This window comes from Schistocerca nitens, chromosome 12 (genome assembly GCF_023898315.1).
Source record: "Schistocerca nitens isolate TAMUIC-IGC-003100 chromosome 12, iqSchNite1.1, whole genome shotgun sequence".
NCBI classification, from domain to species: Eukaryota; Metazoa; Arthropoda; class Insecta; order Orthoptera; family Acrididae; genus Schistocerca; species Schistocerca nitens.
Genome location: NC_064625.1, coordinates 188,041,368 through 188,063,660, shown reverse-complemented (window position 1 = coordinate 188,063,660; position 22,293 = coordinate 188,041,368). Strand labels below are relative to the sequence as shown.

General features: G+C 43.2%; 1 protein-coding gene across 1 annotated transcript in view; it reads right to left on the bottom strand.

Annotated features, from left to right (window-relative positions):
• Window positions 1-2,059: 2,059 nt before the first annotated feature.
• Window positions 2,060-22,293, bottom strand: part of LOC126215154 (LDLR chaperone boca) — a 57,520-nt gene continuing 37,286 nt past the window's right edge. The window contains exons 4-5 of the mRNA XM_049941820.1: window positions 15,778-15,922; window positions 2,060-2,667 (exon numbers count right to left, since the gene is read on the bottom strand). Coding sequence (XP_049797777.1) covers window positions 2,617-2,667; window positions 15,778-15,922 — 196 coding nt within the window. The 3' untranslated portion in view covers window positions 2,060-2,616. The remainder of the gene's footprint in view (window positions 2,668-15,777; window positions 15,923-22,293) is intronic.

The window sequence follows — 22,293 nt, the reverse complement described above, 5'->3', positions numbered from 1 at the left end:
CTGTGTATTTGAAGTTACAAAATATCTCGTCATTTTTTGCGAGGAACCTGCCGATCGAAGATTCTTCCTGTGTTTCTCTGATTCCATATGATGCTTGAGATCTGCAGCACCACCATGAGACACGGATACAGCACAGTTACAGACGTTACATTTTGCTGAACAGTCACTGTCTGACTAAGCAAATAGAGGTCAAAGGAATATATAGAAGGGCTAGAAAAGGGATACGTGTTTGAAGACAATATTATACAAAGAGGTGGAGTAGGTGAAGATGGGATGGGTGATTGATACTGGGAGAATTTGACGGAGCACTGAAAGACTTAAGTGGCAACACATCCCAGGAGTAGACATTCCCTCTGAATTATTGAAATCCTTACGAGAGTCATTCATAATAAAATTATGAATGCAAGACACGTGGCAGACTTAAATTTAAAACTTGCACTGCAAATATTGCAGAAATCAAAAGTGTTATCGATGTGCAGTTTCCACAGAATTGATTGGTTGTCAGGAGCTTATGCTGCTAGCCAACAGACAGACTGTAATAATACTTAGAAAGTCTATTTTTTGGCAAACATACTTTTCTCCAAATGACCAGTGCCTCTTGAAACAAACAGACTAAAAGTAGGTTAAATTAAAATGTCAGTGGTGTTAACTGCAGCATTCTAGTGCGATTCATTTACAAGATTTCATATTTTGAAAGGTTCCCACACCAGCTCTTGTTTTTGTGACGTTCAACCTGCATAGAAGGAAGTCGTTTCTGAAAGTATTTGTATGGAGTGTAGCCATGTATGGAAGTGAAACGAGGACAACAAGTAGTTTAGACAAGAAGAGAATAGAAGCTTTCGAAATGTGGTGCTACAGAAGAATGCTGAAGATTAGATCGGTAGATCACGTAACTAATGAGGAGGTATTGAATAGAATTGGGGAGAATAGGAGTTTGTGCCACAACTTGACTAGAAGAAGGGACCGGTAGGTAGGACATGTTCTGAGGCATCAAGGGATCACCAATTTAGTATTGGAGGGCAGCGTGGATGGTAAAAATTGTAGAGGGAGACCAAGAGATGAATACACTAAGCAGATTCAGAGGGATGTAGGCTGCAGTAGGTACTGGGAGATGAAGAAGCTTGTGCAGGATAGAGTAGCGTGGAGAGCTGTATCACACCAGTCTCTGGACTGAAGACCATAACAACAACAGTGTGTTTATTGAATTTTGATGCTCATTTTACACACTAAGCTGTTCTTTATGTTAACCTACCAATTTTTGCTATTTTGTAAATTCCATGGAAGTACGTAGCCAAATATAATCTGGTTTTTAATGCCACAATTTTAATTTTAGTTCAAAATGGCTCTGAGCACTATGGGACTTAACTGCTGTGGTCATCAGTCCCCTAGAACTTAAAACTACTTAAACCTAACTAACCTAAGGACATCACAAACACCCATGCCCAAGGCAGGATTCGAACCTGAGACCGCAGCGGTCGCGCGGTTCCAGACTGTAGCACCTAGAACAGCTCGGCCACTTCGGCCGGCTTAATTTTAGTGTTTTGAGCTAGATTAGCATGAAAATGTTCATTCAGTATTGCACACTCTTCTCCTGCATATTACCAGTGCTCTCTTTCACCAGCAAATTTCTGTAGGCCAAGTGTCACGTACGGAAGGCAAATGCGTTATCTGTACATCAGTGAAGTACTGCTCAATGACCATGTTGTGTATGTTAATATTATGGAGGTGAAATTTTATATTTTACTGACACTGTTCGGTTACATTTCAACGTATCTCCTTTACAACACACAATCCAGCAAGCCCGAATAATTTTTGCATCCTTAACAAGATATAACTGTTCCTCTGTTTACGTCAATCATTTTCCTTCTGAAGAACGCAATCCTAACACTGAAACCATAATCAAGAGGTTTAAAAAGACCTTCCATTTTGCAAATGATCCACTGTTTATTATTTCTTTCATAAAAGCAACAGTAGAAGACAAAATTTTTGGTTATCTGCATTTGTGATTGCCAATATTGTTTTAGGCAGTGGTGTAATAAAAGAATTTTCAAAAATAGCATTTGCCATTTTGAAAAAGTAAAAATCTATTCTTTTTTAAATCTTTGTCACCTGCCAATATGCCAATTTACATGCAGATTCCAGATAGATTATCAGCTGTTTGCATCTCTTAACAAAATGATTCACTATTTATTTAATATTAATGAAATTTTATCTGACACAAAATGTACAACAACAAAATACATATAAACCAAACCCCTTACACTTTTGCTTACTTAACCCTAAAATATGAGATTCTCAGAGTAGCTTTTAATTGCTGTGGTCTCTGTATCCCACATCTTGAGCTACACACACTCTTGAGAATTGTGGAATGTGTGTCCATTCAGCTTTTAAACAGCTGTCACAATATTCAAATTACTCTGTAAAAAGATTGAAATGTACAAACTTAAATTGTGTCCTATCTTTGGTTAGATTCCAAGCTTAATACACAATACAGTGAGGAATCATAAAAACTAATATAAAAAAGAAAAAAATAAACTTGAAGTTCCGAGTTTTTGAAGATTGATGTTCACTGCTCCAATAGCTCGACAAACTTTCATCCACTTACTGCTAGGGCATTTATAATTCATCTGATGGTTTTTTACTCTCCTTGTCTGCTTCTGCTTTCCCCTGTAAATAACAAACAAATACAGGATTATTTATTATGATAAGGCACACATATTACTCAGCCTGTGATGATGCAAGCTGGGATATTTTTACTTCCCCTCTTGTTTTGCCTTCTGCCTTCTTCAATTCGTTTTTTAACTTATTACTATTAACATACATGAATATAATCTGCATTTTCATGAAAGAAAAAGGTTGGCCCTCAGTTTGAAGGAATATAATACCGGATGTAATTTCGTGCTTATTTTTAGGTATGTAAGAGATTTTCTAATTTATTTTGACTATTCCTAGTTAGTATCTTTTGTTATAGGGTGAAATCAGTAATTGTTTCATAATTTAAATTCTATTGTTGACATATAAATAAATATAAATTCTATACTAATTGTAAACCATTTGAAAGATGAAATGCTAGTAATCTTAAAGTATCTATTTAGCTCTATTCGAAAACATGTTGGCAAAGCCGGCCCTTTATTAGTTCCAAAGTAATACACAGTTTTGTCAAAAGTACTGTACACATAACTATATTTGTTGATTTCATGTTTTAAAGAAATAATTTGGCCTAACCCTTGTAGTAGAAGAAACTGTTAAAAGGAATGAATTTTTCGATGTATTCACTCAATTTAATGAGTTAAGTTTCAATTGTTATTTCTGTAAATTAAACATCGAACAATGTGAAGTTTCAGTACTTATTATTGTGATGACATATAAGGGCCAAAATCTTATACCCACGAGACAGTCAGTCTACGGCTTGGTTTCAGATGAGGAACCTGTGTCGGTTAGAACGACAACAATGTATCAACTTAACAGTGGAATAAGTGTTACACCAATAGGCTGTGTGTTAAACCGATGACAGTGTCTGCTCCATATATACGTGATTATTCTTCAAGAACTGTGAACTTTGTGGTTAGGTTTTACTGTTTGTAGATGTTCAACACGAAACTATTGTAGCAGTATGTGGATGTTCGCCTGCAACCTACTACTGAGGCTTATTGAAAGTTTAACAATAGTGCACTGGCCATATAAATGTGTGTATGGAGTGTTGTGAAAAGTGAAAGTAAAAGACTGTGAAATGCTATTGTGCATCTGTTGCTACATCATTTACAGTCGACAGTAGTTGTACTTCCACAACCAGTTTTTCAGCCAGTGTGTTGACACCGAGGACAACAAACGAAGAAATTAATAAAGCAGGCAGAACCGCTACACAGGCCAGCTGAACTGGTTACCCAGCTGTAACCAGAACTGAATTGTTCGTGCGACTACGTACAGTCACGTTCCAATCCAAATCGACGTGCGGAAAATTCCTTTGTGGGAAATGGAGACAACTTCCTGGTCATGTCATTAGTTTTACTGAAAATGATAATGAGAAAACTGTGATAGTGTTGATAAAGAAGGTGATGGAATGTGCAAGTAAATACTGACAAGCCGAAATCAAGCAGGTCAGTAGTGTGCAAATTATGGAAGGAGAGAGACAATGCTAAGTGGATCACAATTCAAGTAGTAAGTAAAATACACACAATCAATATTCAGTTGATGATATAGATAACTATGTTATTAGACACCAAGTTCTGTGATAAGTTCACAGCTATTGTCACACAGAATTTGACTTCCAGGCTAGCAAAGAAGCTCTGTGTAAAACAGTTCCACCTAAGGAATTTGATTTTAAAAGGTGCTGGAATGAACAAGTAGTTATGTACAGATGAGAGAACATCTTTGTAAGAAGAACATATATACTAGATTTTTTTTACAAAAACATGATGCATCAGAACTAAACAAACCAGTGATTTATTCAGATGAGTAATTACTGACCTCAAACATATAATATTTTTTTCACAACACCTTTCAAGACTGTGTTATACCATTATCAAGCACTGTAATATGAGGAAATAAATCAATACCTGACAATACTGCATATGTTGACAATTGTGTAAATATTTATAACATACCTTAAAGCCTCTATGTGATTAGGCACCACCAAAAGTAAAAGCCAGCAGCCACATGAACTGTCAAATACAAAACTCTTCCTAGGACATCCCATGTCGGTGTGTTATACTATCGAGGCTGAGTCGTATACTTAAGGCAGCTGGCTTCACCTACCAAAAGGTGTACTTTCCTGCAGTGCAGATAAACTGAATTCATACATGCTACACTGTGAAAACATGTCACAAAGCAACAGTGTGCAATGTCTATCATCAGACAGTGCCAGGCAATGTTTCATTCTTGTGAATGCAGAGTTTCCTTTTGTGTTCACTTCTCCTCTACAATTACCGTATTAACTCGAATCTAAGCCGCACCTGAAAAATGAGACTTGAAATCGAAGAAACAAAATTTTCCCGAATCTAAGCCGCACCTCCAAATCGAAACAAAGTTGGTCCATTGTAATACGAGACAAAATTTAGGTCAAATGAATGACGATACAGCTACAGTAGTTTGGTTCGAGTCATAAGCTTAGCAGTTAAGCTTTACCAGGTAGCCACTGCTATGTGTCAGGTGCTCCGTCCGTATTTATACGGGTACCCTTCCTTTTTCATGTGCTTTGTCTGGTTTGAATCGATTGCTTATTTGTCTTTGATCTGATAAGTGCTGTTCTCTTTGTTATAGGTGTTTACGTCACTAAGCTGAAAATGCGTTAGTCTGATAATGTGTGTTTACGACCTGTCGCCGCTCGCGGCATGGCTTGCTTTTGTGCGCGCTACCACCGCTTACGATAAAAAAAAAAAAGAGAGGAATTGCGAAACAATGGCAAGAGACTACTATTTGTAGTTACACTGCTGCTTTCTTTGATAATAATCAACAAGAACCAAATAATAGACTACATATGATAGAAGATGTTCTGAACGAGAGTTTAGGTAAAATTTTTCGCCGTTTGAAAATCTTTGCAGGCGCCCTTTTGTACATTACATTCTGTGCAGAAATTAGTCATCTTAGATTTAAAAATCTAGTCGATTGCCGTGCTTCATTTCTGACTGTATCAATATTAGACATAAGAATAATATGAATATAAACATGACACGATATGTATATTCTTTCACATTTGCTGTTGTCTCACACTAGTTTCGTAGTTTATTAGGCAGACAGGATTTAAATGAGATAGCAGCAAACACGAAAGAATATATGGCAAATTGTTTATATTCGTATTATTCTTATGGTGAAGAGAATACTGCATGTGATTCACAAATCATAAAAGTTCCTATTAGCAACCATCTCTTCTCACAGGTAGGAAAAAATTCAGAACGTAGAGTTGGCCATATTGACAAACATCCCAAACAGTCTTGCCAGTCGGATTTTCACAGTACATTGAAATGCTGCTACATTCGAAGATGAACAATACGGAATTTGTATTTACTTCGTTGGATAATGTATGAAAATCCAGTGGTCGAAACTCGGGGCAGAGGAAAAAAGCTCGTATTCTACCTTTTTTTAATTTATTTACTGACTCAAAGTTTTTGGCGCCAGTATATATCTTTGTGCCTGCAAAGCATGCCTGTGTAGCTCTACATATATTCGACGGCAGAAGTTGGCAGTACCTACCAACATTTTCCAGAACTTCCGCTTATTATGCGCTCTATTCTAAGCCGCAGGCAGTTTTTTGGATTACAAAAACCGGGAAAAAAGTGTGGCTTAGATTCGAGTAAATTCGGTATACACCACAACTCCGGACCATTGCGTAAAAAAAGTATGTAGAGACAAAGAAAATTGAACTTCTGGCATTAATTAAGGAGTATCAGTCTTCTCCTCCTCATTCTGTTGGGGGGGAGGGGGGGGGGGACTTCCTACTGCATCATACTATCTAGACCAAATATCATCAACCTGGATTCTTCCAAATAATAAGATTCACAGTCATAATACATCTAGCATTTCTAACCTGAAATATTATGGTTGATGCTTCCATTGCTAATAATTATACGGCAAGTGTCAGCTAGCCCAGTGTAAGCTTTTTAATGTAACACTTCTTCAGCGAGTTTCATGTCACTGTCGCTGTTTTATTCTCTGGTAACTTATCAGTCAGCATCTTGAGGCTTACATGACCTTCTCCCAGACCTTGACACCAAAGACAAAATTCGATGGTCACTGGGAATTGTACCTGGAACCTTGGCGCTACTAACCAACTGTTAGGCAATGCAATCAATTTGCATTCACTGTTGTCACATTAGATTTTGCTATTTCGACATTAGAAGTCTCAAAATGCCATGTATCGAGCCAAAAAAGGGTCCAATGACTAGAAGTCTGCACAGATGAGGATGTTGTTGTTGTTGTGGTCTTCAGTCCTGAGACTGGTTTGATGCAGCTCTCCATGCTACTCTATCCTGTGAAAGCTGCTTCATCTCCCAGTACCTACTGCAACCTACATCCTTCTGAATCTGCTTAGTGTATTCATCTCTTGGTCTCCCTCTACGATTTTTACCCTCCACGCTGCCCTCCAATGCTAAATTTGTGATCCCTTGATGCCTCAAAACATGTCCTACCAACCGATCCCTTCTTCTGGTCAAGTTGTGCCACAAACTTCTCTTCTCCCCAATTCTATTCAATACCTCCTCATTAGTTACGTGATCTACCCACCTTATCTTCAGTATTCTTCTGTAGCACCACATTTCGAAAGCTTCTATTCTCTTCTTGTCCAAACTAGTTATCGTTCAGGTTTCACTTCCATACATGGCTACAATCCATACAAATACTTTCAGAAACAACTACCTGACACTTAAATCTATACTCGATGTTAACAAATTTCTCTTCTTCAGAAACGATTTCCTTGCCATTGCCAGTCTACATTTTATATCCTCTCTACTACGACCATCATCAGTTATTTTACTCCCTAAATAGCAAAACTCCTTTACTACTTTAAGTGTCTCATTTCCTAATCTAATTCCCTCAGCATCACCCGATTTAATTTGACTACATTCCATTATCCTAATTTTGCTTTTGTTGATGTTCATCTTATATCCTCCTTTCAAGACACTGTCCATTCCGTTCAACTGCTCTTCCAGGTCCTTTGCTGTCTCCGATAGAATTACAATGTCATCGGCGAACCTCAAAGTTTTTACTTCTTCTCCATGAATTTTAATACCTACTCCAAATTTTTCTTTTGTTTCCTTTACTGCTTGCTCAATATACAGATTGAATAACATCGGGGAGAGGCTACAACCCTGTCTCACTCCCTTCCCAACCACTACTTCCCTTTCATACCCGTCGACTCTTATAACTACCATCTGGTTTCTGTACAAATTGTAAATAGCCTTTCGCTCCCTGTATTTTACCCCTGCCACCTTCAGAATTTGAAAGAGAGTATTCCAGTTAACATTGTCAAAAGCTTTCTATAAGTCTACAAATGCTAGAAACGTAGGTTTGCCTTTCCTTAATCTTTCTTCTAAGATATCCACAGTAATTGCTACCTTGTGGATAAAAGTGTGCACTGTTATGGATATCTGCAATAATAATTGCTTTATCTTTTCATCACATTTCACTAACTGGGGTCAGTGAACGGGATAGCACAAATCGGGACGGCACTTCTGTTGTAATGTCAGCTGAAAATTTGAAGTCTGTTTCCGTGCATGCCTTCTGGCTACAACCACTTTGACAGCACCCCAGTAACCTGGTGGCTACGCGCCATCACGACTATCTTTTGTACAGTGTGTGAAGTACGTGGGAGACGACAACACCGGCCACTCGCCACGAGAAGTGTGTCGCCAAGTTTGTACTGCCTACAGGACATGCTTTGCAATAACTTGAGTGAACATGTAGTGAATGCATTGGAGTAAATGTTAAGTGAGAATTATTTAATAAATTGCATACCACGGACATAATTTAATACAGGGTGTTACAAAAAGGTACGGCCAAACTTTCAGGAAACATTCCTCACACACAAAGAAAGAAAATATGTTATGTGGACATGTGTCTCGAAACACTTACTTTCCATGTTAGAGCTCATTTTATTACTTCTCTTCAAATCACATTAATCATGGAATGGAAACACACAGCAACAGAACGTACCAGTGTGACTTCAAACACTTTGCTACAGGAAAAGTTCAAAATGTTCTCCGTTAGCGAGGGTACATGTATGTACCCTCCGTCACACGGAATCCCTGATGCGCTGATGCAGCCCTGGAGAATGGCGTATTGTATCACAGCTGTCCACAATACGAGCACGAAGAGTCTCTACATTTGGTACCGGGGTTGCGTAGACAAGAGCTTTCAAATGCCCCCATAAATGAAAGTCGAGAGGGTTGAGGTCAGGAGAGCGTGGAGGCCACGTAATTGGTCCGCCTCTACCAATCCATTGGTCACCGAATCAGTTGTTGAGAAGCGTACGAACACTTGGACTGAAATGTGCAGGAGCTCCATCGTACATGAACCACATGTTATATCGTACTTGTAAAGGCACATGTTCTAGCAGCACAGGTAGAGTATCCCGCATCAAATCGTGATAACGTGCTCCATTAAGCGTAGGTGGAAGAACATGGGGCCCAATCGAGACATCACCAACAATGCCTGCCCAAACGTTCACAGAAAATCTGTGTTTATGACATGATTGCACAATTGCGTGCGACTCTCGTCCGCCCACACATGCTGATTGTGAAAATTTACAATTTGATCGATCACGTTGTAATGAAACCTCATCCGTAAAGAGAACATTTGCACTGAAATGAGTATCGACACATTGTGGGATGAACCATTCGCAGAAGTGTACCCGTGGAGGGCAATCAGCTGCTGATAGTGCCTGCACACGTTGTACACGGTATGGAAACAACTGGTTCTCCTGTAGCACTCTCCATACAGTGACGTGGTCAACATTACCTTGTACAGCAGCAACTTCTCTGACGCTGACATTAGGGTTATCGTCAACTGCACAAAGAATTCTCTCGTCCATTGCACGTGTCCTCGCCGTTCTAGGTCTTCCCTAGTTGCGAGTCATAGGCTGGAATGTTCCGTGCTCCCTAAGACGCCGATCAATTGCTTCGAACGGATTCCTGTCGGGACACCTTCATTCTGGAAATCTGTCTCGATAGAAACGTACCGCGCCACGGCTATTGCCCCGTGCTAATCTGTACATCAAATGGGCATCTGCCAACTACGCATTTGTAAACATTCCACTGACTGCAAAACCACGTTCGTGATGAACACTAACCTGTTGATGCTACGTACTGCTGTGCTTGATGCTAGTACTGTAGAGCAGTGAGTCGCATGTCAACACAAGCACTGAAGTCAACATTACCTTCCTTCAATTGGGCCAACTGGCGGTGAATCGAGGAAGTACAGTACATCCTGAAGAAACTAAAATGAGCTCTAACATGGAAACTAAGCGGTTCCGGACACATGTCCGCATAACATCTTTTCTTTTTTTGTGTGTGAGGAATGTTTCCTGAAAGTTTGGCCGTACCTTTTTGCAACACCCTGTATAAATGGAAAAAGGTGATTTCATATTAATGCAAAAATCCAAATTGAAATCATCTATTTGGAAGAAATTTGCTTACTTATCTGATGGCAATGAGAAAATCAAAGATATGACAGCTTGTTTTGTAAGTAAAAAACTGTATTTTTATACTGGACACAAAAATGGGACTTCAGCTTTTTTTAACAGGCATCTCATGGAGGACAAGATTATATAATTACTTTCTTACATAGTAAGAGAGACAGAAAAGTTCCTGAAGTCACACCGAGTTGGAATGTAGCTGCAGCTGCAGAACACAACTTCATCATTTGTGTTGTCAGCAAAGACATTTCACCTTCCAAAGTAGCACGTGGAAATGGATTTCTCGAGATGGTGCTGTTCCTTACTGACACGGGACCAAGTCAGTTTCTGTTCGATGATTACGATCGGTTTGTGGGGCGCTCAACTGCACGGTCATCAGCACCTGTACAAAGTCCCAATTTTTACACAGTCCAATTTTTTTCCATGGTCCAATACAGCCACTGTCATGATGATGATGATGATGATGATGATGATGAAAGCACAAACACCCAGTCCCTGGGCAGAGAAAATGCCCAACCCGGCCGGCAGTCAAACCCGGGACTCTGTGATGCAGGGGCAGGAATGCTAGCCACTAGACCATGAACTGCAAACAAGTGAGTTGCTGTGAGTGCCGAGGAACCAGTCAGTACCTCACCCAACTACCACTTCAAGAAATATAAAGGAAACTTTTCATCATCTGCCTGAAGCTGTTTCTGGAGAGTTGCGAAATATTGTATTTTCAGATATGTAAGAGAGGCATTAACAGTCTATCTGTGGAGCGATTCGTATCATAAAATAAACTACACTGTGTGACTGTATATTTCATTAACAGTGAAGACTGAAAACTCGAGAACTGAGTGTTATGCACCAGAGATTTTGTAGGTGGGATTACAAAAAACTGCAGAAGATCGAGCCTTGACTCGAAAAGATATTACAGTCATTCGGGGAATCTATTCGGCACTGTGTAAAATGTTACGTTTGTTGCCGATGGACCTCCAAATGTTGTAACAGCACTTTATCGATGTCAGAGACTTTTGTGCTCAGTGCACATCGTCATTACTGTGCCGGAACACGCACCTCGAGGAGATAGTCGACAGTAGGAAGGTAGGAAGAGTGACGTACAGCAATAAGAAATTCCTGTCAAACTATCACGACCTTTCTCGAAAAGCCTGGCCTTCACAGCCGCCTCGGAAGTCACTCGAAGAATATGCGGACACAGAATGGGAGAGTAAACTAGACGTGCTTGTGTCACTATCGGTACAATATTCTTATATGCTTCGATAAATTAGCTTCCAGTGGTTTGAAATTCTATCGTATCTGTCATACGTAAGTTTAGGTAGTCGAATTGACTCTTTGACAAAAATATGTCGAAAGATGTAATACACTTTGACACAAATAAAAAATGCCTTCCTAGAGACACGTTTAGTACTTTTATTATTCCAAACGAGAAGATTTAACTACAAATTAAGATTTCTGATATATTAAAAACTACATAACGGTGATCTGTTAAGTGCACAGCTAGACATTTGCAGTGTTTCTCACCTCGGCTGCTCACTACACTTTGATGCCAGTATCTGTAAAACTACCTTCTTGTAGAACAGGCTGTTCCCTTTTGTGGACCACTGTCATTCTGTTAACAATCAAACGGACAGGCACACAGCAGAGCACCGTCACTCGCTGTGAACAATCGAATGGGCCAGTACAGTGGAGGCTGACGATCCGTCGGCAACACCTTACGAGAATGCCGACCTCGCGCTCGTAGCACCCGTACTGTTTCGAGAAATTCATTTCCGCACACAAATTTAAAAGTTAAAATTACTTTACTGACAAAACTGATGGTTCTACTGTGATGGCTACCTTCAAATATCAGTGGATCCAGATACGGGTAAGAGTCGTGTAGATGCAGATAGCATTTTTTGTATCTGCACAAACCTCTGCTGACGACTACTGGAAGAAAGTTACTGTGACGGTTGAAGAAACTGAAAATATTACAAAAAGCAGGCGGCAGAGACTCTGACAAAAAGTACGGATTACAATCCGTGAATGACATAGCAGATGACAAATCGACACACACAGCTCTTCGAGATACTGTCACCGAGGAAAGTTAGCAGTTAACTGTCGTGAGTAGCTGAAGTGAGAAATACTGTACATTCTGTTTCTGTTCTTGTTCTAGATGGGCACCTCTTTCAGTGCCATTTAAAGATTTGTGACAGTGCTACCGTTGTGAAGGTAGTGAGTGTACGCCGTCACTGCCTCCGCTCCCTACTTGTCGAGCATAACACGACTGTGCTGCCATCTTGGCCAGGTAACCTCTTTGCTATCCCAGGTAACACACATTCGAGTAATTAGAAGCAGTGGAACAAATGTCAATATATACGAACCGAGAAATATATGCTAATACTGAGTCGTCATTTAAATATAGCTTACCGTCCAGAATCTCTACCTACTTCTCTAGTATGAGGCCATGGAAGTGCATGGCAGAAGGTACTTTTCATTGTACCATAAATCAATATTTCTGCCCATTCCCCAAATGTCAGACTGAGATAGTTTGGAAGAATCCGACAAAAAAATGATTCCCACACCAAAGAGGTTGCTACCAAAACTCTTGCTCAACTCTCGATACTGCTCGTCAGTCCGGAACCTTACTCGAATTGGATTAACGGAATACAGAGCTGCAAAAGTCCGTCACAGGTAGCTTGCGAGTGCCACCAATGAGCTAACCTATTGGAATGACACTCTTCAGTTTTCAATACGTAACATTTACAGCCAACCAGTTCCACAAGTTTAATGTAAAAACCTTAAGTCACCTACAATGTTTATAAACATATTATAAAAGAAGCATCTACAATACTTAATACTTGAACGTATGAAAAGAATAACACGTAATAAAATTGGTACTTTCATAAATTACATGATGTTAAAATTGCTGCCATACATGATGAGCTAAGAAGCTCAAGTGAAATATCAGAAAATATGCAATAAAATCCTCCATGGAAACACAAAAATTGTTACAACAGGTACAGCAAGCTCAAAGAGCAGACATTACACAGAAAGGTTGGCAACTAGTTACAATGCCAGGGAAAAACAGTGTAGAGTGTACCACTTACTGGGTGCTACTAGCATGATAAATGCTCACTGTACGAAATACGTAACTGTTACAGAAATATATCAGTATGAGGCAGATTTAGATGTTTCGAACAAAATAATTGTAGGTGGTATGAAAACAGGCTTTATGGAAGAGGCAAAAGGAATAAAATAATTTTTATAAAAATGACTACGATAAAAAGTAGCAAAGTGATTAATTACAAATACATGCTGAGAATAAGGAACAAAAAAAACAGTTACATTTAATTTATGCAACAGTTGGCTGTAAACTTTACATATTGAAAATTTATTTACAGTTACTGCTGTCAGCCATGTTTAAAATAGCCCCTTCAATTTTTTTCACGCTTACTGGATTTGAAGATCAGTGCCTCGACATCAATATCCTAAGGCAGTAGCACCCATTTCTCAAACTACAGGGTGATTCAAAAAGAATAACACAACTTTAAAAATGTGTATTTAATGAAAGAAACATAATATAACCTTCTGTTATACATCATTACAAAGAGTATTTAAAAAGTTTTTTTTTCACTCAAAAACAAGTTCAGAGATGTTCAATATGGCCCCCTCCAGAGACACGAGCAATATCAACCCGATACTCCAACTCGTTCCACACTCTCTGTAGCATATCAGGCGTAACAGTTTGGATAGCTGTTGTTATTTCTCGTTTCAAATCATCAATGGTGGCTGGGAGAGATGGCTGAAACACCATATCCTTAACATACCCCCATAAGAAAAAAATCGCAGGGGGTAAGATCAGGGCTTCTTGGAGGCCAGTGATGAAGTGCTCCGTCACGGGCTGCCTGGCGGCCGATCCATCTTAGCATCAACTGACGCTGACGCCTGGTCAACAGCGCCTCAAGCGAACAAATGTACAACTAAATGAAACTTTATAGCTCCCTTAATTCGCCGACAGATAGTGCTTAGCTCTGCCTTTTGTCGTTGCAGAGTTTTAAATTCCTAAAGTTGTGGTATTCTTTTCGAATCACCCTGTATATTTAAGTTTGAAGTAGGGCAGCTTATTGATCATTTTTCAGACTTGTGGCAAGAACTCTTGGTGCCCTATGCTATTATGCTCAAGGAATACAGTGAGTATATGTTTCATATTTGACTGCATCTGTCAAGTTTCCTTGACACAGACAATCCAAAATCACTTCAACTGGAGAAATTGAACCTTAGTTTCGATGTCATATCAACAAACCCACATTTCAACATTTATTTTGGCACATTTCACTAGTTAAGCATTGTTGTCTACTTCATCTAGTGACTCCTGAGGAACCTGGAACTTGAAATTTGACAATTTTTTAGAAAATTTTGCTATCACAGGTTTCATATCCAGAAAGGAAAAAAAAGAAAGAAAAAAAATGGTTCACGGCACGGATCAATTAATTTGCCAACACTATCAGCAACTTCTCTGTAACTCAGCAATTGTTCATAATTGTTTCAGTATGATTTCATCGGTTGATGACGTGCTGGGGTGCCCAGGTTGCTTGTCATTGTAAATGTCTTCACAGCCTTCTTTAAAATGCTTGTAATACTCAGGAACCTTTTTTATTTGTGGCACCCTCACCAAAATCAATATTTAGTGTTTTGCATTTAAATATAATACAAATTCTCTCATCCAAAATTATACAAAATAAACAATTGTCAGTACTACCAAAACAGGTGTAACCTTTTGACAGCTGACAACAGAATAGATATCCAATATAGCTAACACTGAACAGATACTGTTCACACACACATTTACCAACACAATAAAAACAAAATCAGACTAAGAGGACTAATGAGATATGCTAAATTACAAAATAATTATTACTTTTTGAACGCATCTTGCACATTCACTATCCTATGTAATTTCTATTTGGTATGGGCCCTACACAATAGAGCACTCATCTAGGATGGGTTGCACAAGTGATTTGTAAGCAATTTCCTTTGTAAATCAATTTCATTTTCCCAGTACCCTACTACAGAACAAAGTGTGGCACCTGCCTTACCCATATGTTATCACTCCATTTCATACCCTTACAAATTGTTAATCTCATGTACTTTTTTTTCAGTTTGTCAATCCACCGATAAGATAGTCGGATAAAGAGGAAAATTCGATACGAGTCATCGGCTCTGACCAGTGATGTGTGATGAATGTGATCCAGATAGGCATAGAATACATTTCGTTTTGTGAAGTACAAAATTTTATTTCTCTGATTAAAACCCACTTGTCAGTCTTTGCACCATCTTAAAATCTTATCAAGATTTGACATAACATATCTGCAGCGTTTTTCAAACATTACTTCATTACAGATAATTGCATCAACTGCTAAGAGCCCAATTTATTTCCAATATTATTTGTCAGGTCATGAACCAGAAGGGTCACAGTTCCAGAGCGGGCAAGTCTGTCCAGCAGCTCTCCTGTCGAGATAACACGCGTGCCCCCCCCCCCCCTCCCCCCCTACCAAGAAACCCTCAATACAGTCACAAATTTTGCTCGGCACCCCCTTACAATCGTACTTTTGTTAGTAAATGCATGTAATATGGAGACGGCTGTTTCCAAAACAAGCCGAAGATACACTCACCTCAGCCGAATGCTTTCCGTAGTAAGTCTTACTCTCAATTACAACTGATTTACATCGTTCTTGATCTGTTAGGAATTCCTTTGCATCCCACGCTTGAGATCCGTCTTTGAACATGAAGATTGCTCTGTCATCATCCACAATATACCTGTGCGACAAATAAAATTATTGACAAAAAATAACAATATGTGGCAGGCACTAGTGTTTCTACGTAACAGCCAGTTCGAGAAGTACTGCAGATTACAATATGTGAAACTAATATACGACCAGATACACACGTACCAGGTGTTTCACAATTACTATTAACCCTTCCACTGCTACAGGCATACTCTTTGCATTCCTTGCCGAGGGCTGCTTTCGTTACGGCTGTACTGCTTACCAAATGCCGGTGCCTATGCCGAGATATGGCATTCTGGCCGATATTAAATACTTATCGTCCATTTTTAAGGAAACTATAGTGTGAAAAAATTGATTTTTGCACATCTTACAGTTCAACATCATCTCTCAAGGAAGGACCGAATTTCTTCTTGCTATATGCCACAGTTACTGTGCTGCATCAAACTAAGTAAAACAGTGCAAGATATTGTAAAGATTTTGGAGAAGTAAAACGGATTGCATAAAATTTGCGTACAGTCGATTTACGTTCGCACATTGCAGTGAATGAAATGTAGATAAGATACCAAAATTTAAAACTGAGACCAGAAGGACATCCCATTTCATTCTCAAGTTATCGGGTCTTATATCGGAAGGACAGTTCCACGGGATGCGCTCATTCGTATCCTAGCGCATTGCGAATCGTGTAGTTGTAAAAATTGTCACATCTCAAACGATTCTAGTGGTTTCCCGCGAATGGTGTCGCACAATGAGGCACATACGTTGTACGACAAATACTCTAAACATTTTTATTCACCGAGATACGGAAGTAGCTCGTCCGGAGTCGCGAGAGGTCGGTGTCTTCGGGCACTTTCCGGACACTCGCAGCACTCTAGCAAAACCCGAGCGGCGTGCGTATACACGTCCACAACCCCCGGGAAAAGGCACAACGGGGCTTATACACTTGTGCGTAGCAGCAAAAGGGTTAAAGGTTTATAGGGGTTGTAGAGGGAACTTATAACTTTCGAATCTCCTACTTCACAGTATGTTGCACAGTAGAGGTGCACATCGGTAAGTTCACAAGGAGGGAAGACCGCGACGCGCGACCATCAGTATTCACGGTCAGAGCGTAGGAAAGACTGCGTCGCAGGTGCGCCTCGTGCAATGAACGGCAGGGCCACCACAGCTAGCAGCTCCTGCAAAGCATACGGGTCACAGCTCACCGCCTCTGCTGTGTGCGCATTGTGGTTGGTCGGTTTGGGGGATTAAAGGGACCAGACTGCGACGGTCGTCGGTCCCTTTTTCCAAAAAATTAAAACCACCCGAAGAGAATAAAAACGAACAGCAGGAAAGACGTCAGACGACACAGGACGAGAAATACTCTTACAGAGATCAGACAAAACAAATTAAAATCACACAGAGTGTGACGGTGGTTGGCCAACCGTAGAGATAAAAAGGAAAAGCCGACCCCCGAGAACACATTAAAAACTCAGCATAATATCGTAGGCCGATGGCCAGAATCGATACAAAAGAACAGAACAGACACTCAGAGTAAACGATAAAAAACCCCTGCCCGAATAAAATGTACAACTGAGCCAGCCGTAACAGGGTCATCAGATAAAAGGGCAGGGAGCGTATCAGGCAGCGCAAATGTCTGCCGGACCGCAGCTAAAAGGGGGCAGGCCAACAAAATGTGGGCCACTGTCAAAGCCGCCCTGCAGCGACACAGAGGAGGGTCCTCCCGGCGCAGTAAATAACCGTGTGTAAGCTGGGAGTGGCCAATGCGGAGCCGACAGAGGACGACCGAGTCCCTGCGGTTGGCTCGCACGGATGACCGCCACACAGTCATCGTCTCCTTAATGGCACGGAGTTTATTGGGCGTTATCCGATCGCGCCATTCAGCGTCCCAAAGCGCAAAAACTTTTCGGCGGAGGACTGCCCGCAAATCAGTCTCTGGGAGGCCAACATCCAGAGACTGTTTACTCGTGGCCTCTTTCGCCAGGCGGTCAACACGTTCATTGCCCGGGATACCGACATGACCGGGGGTCCACACAAAGACCACAGAGCGGCCGCAACGGGCAAGAGTATGCAGGGACTCTTGGATAGCCATCACCAGACGAGAACGAGGGAAACACTGGTCGAGAGCTCGTAAACCGCTCAGGGAATCGCTACAGAGAACGAAGGACTCACCTGAGCAGGAGCGGATATACTCTAGGGCACGAAAGATGGCGACCAGCTCAGCAGTGTAAACGCTGCAGCCATCCTGCAAGGAACGTTGTTCGGAATGGTCCCCTAGAGTGAGCACATACCCGACACGACCAGCAACCATCGAGCCGTCAGTGTAAACAATTCCAGAGCCCTGATACGTGGCCAGGATGGAATAAAAATGGCGGCGGAAGGCCTCTGGAGGGACTGAGTCCTTCGGGCCCTGTGCCAAGTCGAGCCGAAGGCAAGGGCGAGGAACACACCACGGGGGTGTATGCAAAGTGGCCCGGAAAGGAGGTGGAACAGTGAAAACCCGAAGCCCGGAGAGAAGCTCTTTGAAGCGGACCGCGATTGTACAACCAGACCGGGGCCGACGTTCTGGCAGATGGACGACCGATTGCGAGAACAGGAGACGATAGTTTGGATGCCCGGGCAAGCTTAAAACATTGGCAGCATAAGCGGCCAGCAAACGCTGGTGCCGTAACCGCAGGGGAGGGACACCTGCCTCCACTAGTATGCTGTCCACAGGGCTGGTGCGGAAAGCACCAGTGGCAAGCCGTATGCCGCTGTGTAGGATTGGGTCCAGTACCCGCAGTGCAGATGGGGATGCTGAGCCATAAGCCAGGCTCCCATAATCCAGGTGAGACGGAATTAACGCCTGGTAGAGCCGTATCAGGGTAGATCGGTCAGCACCCCAGCGGGTGTGGCTCAAGCATCTCAGAGCATTTAGATGCCGCCAACACGCCTGTTTAAGCTGCCAAATCTGAGGCAGCCAAGTCAGCCGGGCATCAAAAACTACACCCAAAAACCTGTGGGTCTCCACAGGAGTTCGTCGGCAAGATAAAGCCACGGATCAGGATGGACTGTTCGGCGCCGGCAGTAATGCATAACGCGGGTCTTGGCAGCCGAAAACTGAAAACCATGCGCTACAGCCCAAGACTGCGCCTTGCGGATAGCGCCCTGTAGCTGATGTTCAACAGCTGCAATGCCAGTAGGGCTGTAGTAAAGGCAGAAGTCGTCAGCATACAGGGAAGTGGAGACAGAATTTCCCCACGGCCGCAGCAAGCCCGTTAATGGCTATTAAAAACAGGCAGACACTTAAAACAGAACCCTGTGGCACACCGTTATCCTGGACGTGGGTGGAACTATATGAGGCTGCGACTTGCACGCGGAAGGTACGATACGACAGAAAATTTCTGATAAAGATCGGCAGAGGGCCCCGAAGACCCCATCCATGAAGCGTAGAAAGGATGTGATGACGCCATGTCGTATCGTACGCCTTCCGCATGTCAAAAAAGACAGCGACCAGGTGCTGACGGTGGGCAAAGGCAGTACGGATGGCCGACTCCAGGCTCACCAGATTGTCGGTGGCGGAGCGGCCTTTACGGAACCCACCCTGAGACGGAGCCAGAAGGCCCCGAGACTCCAGTACCCAATTCAAGTGCCGGCTCACCATCCGTTCAAGCAACTTGCAAAGAACGTTGGTGAGGCTAATGGGACGGTAGATGTCCACCTCCAGAGGGTTCTTTCCAGGTTTCAAAACGAGGATGACAATGCTTTCCCGCCATTGGGACGGAAACTCCCGCTCGACCCAGAGACGGTTGTAAACATTGAGGAGGCGCCGCTGGCAGTCCACTGGAAGGTGTTTCAGCATCTGACAGTGGATGCCATCTGGCCCAGGAGCGGATCCAGGGCAAGCAGCTAGGGCACTGCGAAATTCCCACTCACTGAATGGAGCATTGCAAGATTGTGGGTGGTGGGTGCGATACGAAAGGCTCCGACGTTCCATCCGCTCTTTAATGGAGCGGAAGGCCCGGGGGTAATTCGCAGAAGCGGAACTCATAGCAAAATGCTCTGCCAAGCTGTTGGCAATTTCGCCGGAGTCTGTACAAACTGCTCCATTCAGTGAGAGCGCAGGGACGCTGACAGGGGTCCGATAGCCATAGAGGCGTCGGATCCTAGCCCAGACCTGCGATGGAGAGACATGGAGGCCAATGGTGGACACATACCACTCCCAGCACTCCTGCTTGCTTTGGCAGATAAGGCGGGCCCGCGCACGCAGCCGTTTGAAGGTGATGAGGTGTTCAATGCAGGGATGTCGCTTGTGACGCTGTAGCGCCCGCCGGCTATCTTTAATCGCTGCAGCGATCTCAGGCGACCACCAAGGCACAGTCCGCCGCCGAGGGGACCCAGAGGAGCGGGAAATGGCAGATTCGGCAGCAGTAACGATGCCGGTGGTGACCGATTGAACCACCGCATCAATGTCATCATTAGAGAGAGGCTCAATAGCGGCAGTGGTGGAGAACAAGTCCCAGTCAGCCTTATTCATAGCCCATCTGCTAGGGCGCCCAGAAGAGTGACGCTGTGGCAGTGACAGAAAGATCGGAAAGTGGTCACTACCACACAGGTCGTCACACACTCCATGGGACAGACGGTAAGAGGCGAGGGCTACAGATTGAAAGGTCAATGGCGGAGTACGTGCCATGCGCCACACTGAAGTGTGTGAAGGCACCATCATTTAACAGCGAGAGATCGAGCTGCGACAATAAATACTCAACGATGGCGCCGCGACCTGTTGCCACTGACCCACCCCACAGAGGGTTATGGGGGTTGAAGTCGCCCAATAGCAAGAAAGGTGGCGGCAATTGGGCCACCAGTGCAGCCAGGACATGCTGCGAGACATCACCATCCGGTGGAAGGTAAAGACTGCAGACGGTAACAGCCTGTGGCGTCCACACCCGAACAGCGACAGCCTCTAACGGTGTTTGGAGAGGGACAGACTCGCTGTGCAGAGTGTGAAGGACATAGAGGCAGACGCCACCAGATACCCTTTCATATGCTGCCCGGTTCTTATAATAACCCCGATAGCCACGGAGGGCGGGGGTTCGCATTGCTGGAAACCAAGTTTCCTGAAGAGCAATGCAGAAGAAAGGGTGAAGACTGATAAGTTGGCGGAGCTCAGCTAGATGGTGGAAGAAACCGCTGCAGTTCCACTGGAGGATGGTATTGTCCATTGCGGAGAAATGCGTGACGGGACTGGGAAGGCAGATTACGCCGCTGGGTCACCTGCTGCCTCCGATGGAGCACCCGTGCAAGTGCTATCCATTGCGTCCGAGGGACCGGCGAGATCGAGGTCCTCAGCGGATGCAAGGATCTCCACCTCATCCTCAGACGCAGAGCTTTTAGGTAGCGGTGGAGTAGGTGCCACCGCAGGTATCTTGGACTTACGGGTCTTCAAAGTCGTTTTCTCTCGCTGTTCCTTTGGTTGCCGTTGTTGAGAGGGCTTATTGGAGTCAGTCTCCGAGACCGAAGAGGATCGCGAAGCCCGTCGACCAGCGACCTGTGGCTTCTTCAGCCACTGGTCGGTGTCTGCTGTGCCGCTGGTAGGAACCTGGGAAGGGAATGACCCGAGGGATCCCTTCCGATCGAGAGAAGCCGAAGAAGACTTACGCTTCTCCGGCTTAGAAGTGGGGACTGGTGTCTCCGGTGGTTTAGTGGGTGCTGCTCCCGAGGTAGATGGTGTGGGAGCAACAGCGAGAGAAGGGGCCCCCATCGTCGAAGGGGCAGGTGAGGTCCTCTGACTCAGAGCTGACTGTATATCTTGCAGCTGAAGGAGCTGGAGCAGGAGTGACAGTGGAGGCATAAGAAGACATCATGCGCACGGGATGTAACCGTTCAAATTTCCGCTTAGCCTCAGTGTAAGTCAGTCGGTCCAGGGTCTTATATTCCACGATTTTGCGTTCTTTCTGTAAGACACTGCAGTCCGGCGAGCAAGGGGAATGAGGCTCTCCACAGTTGACACAGACGGGAGGCGGAGCACACGGAGTATCGGGATGAGATGGGCGTCCACAATCTCGACATGTGAGGCTAGAAGTACAGCGAGAGGACATGTGACCGAACTTCCAGCACTTAAAGCACCACATCGGGGGAGGGATATAGGGTTTGACGTCACACCGGTAGACCATCACCTTGACCTTCTCTGGTAAGGTATCACCTTCGAAGGCCAAGATGAAGGCACCGGTAGCTACGTGATTGTCCCTCGGACCCCGATGAACACGCCAGACGAAATGAACACCTCGGCGCTCTAAATTGGCGCGCAGCTCGTCATCAGACTGCAAAAGGAGGTCCCTATGGAAAATAACTCCCTGGACCATATTTAAACTCTTATGTGGTGTAATGGTAACGGGAACATCCCCCAACTTGTCACAAGCAAGTATCCTG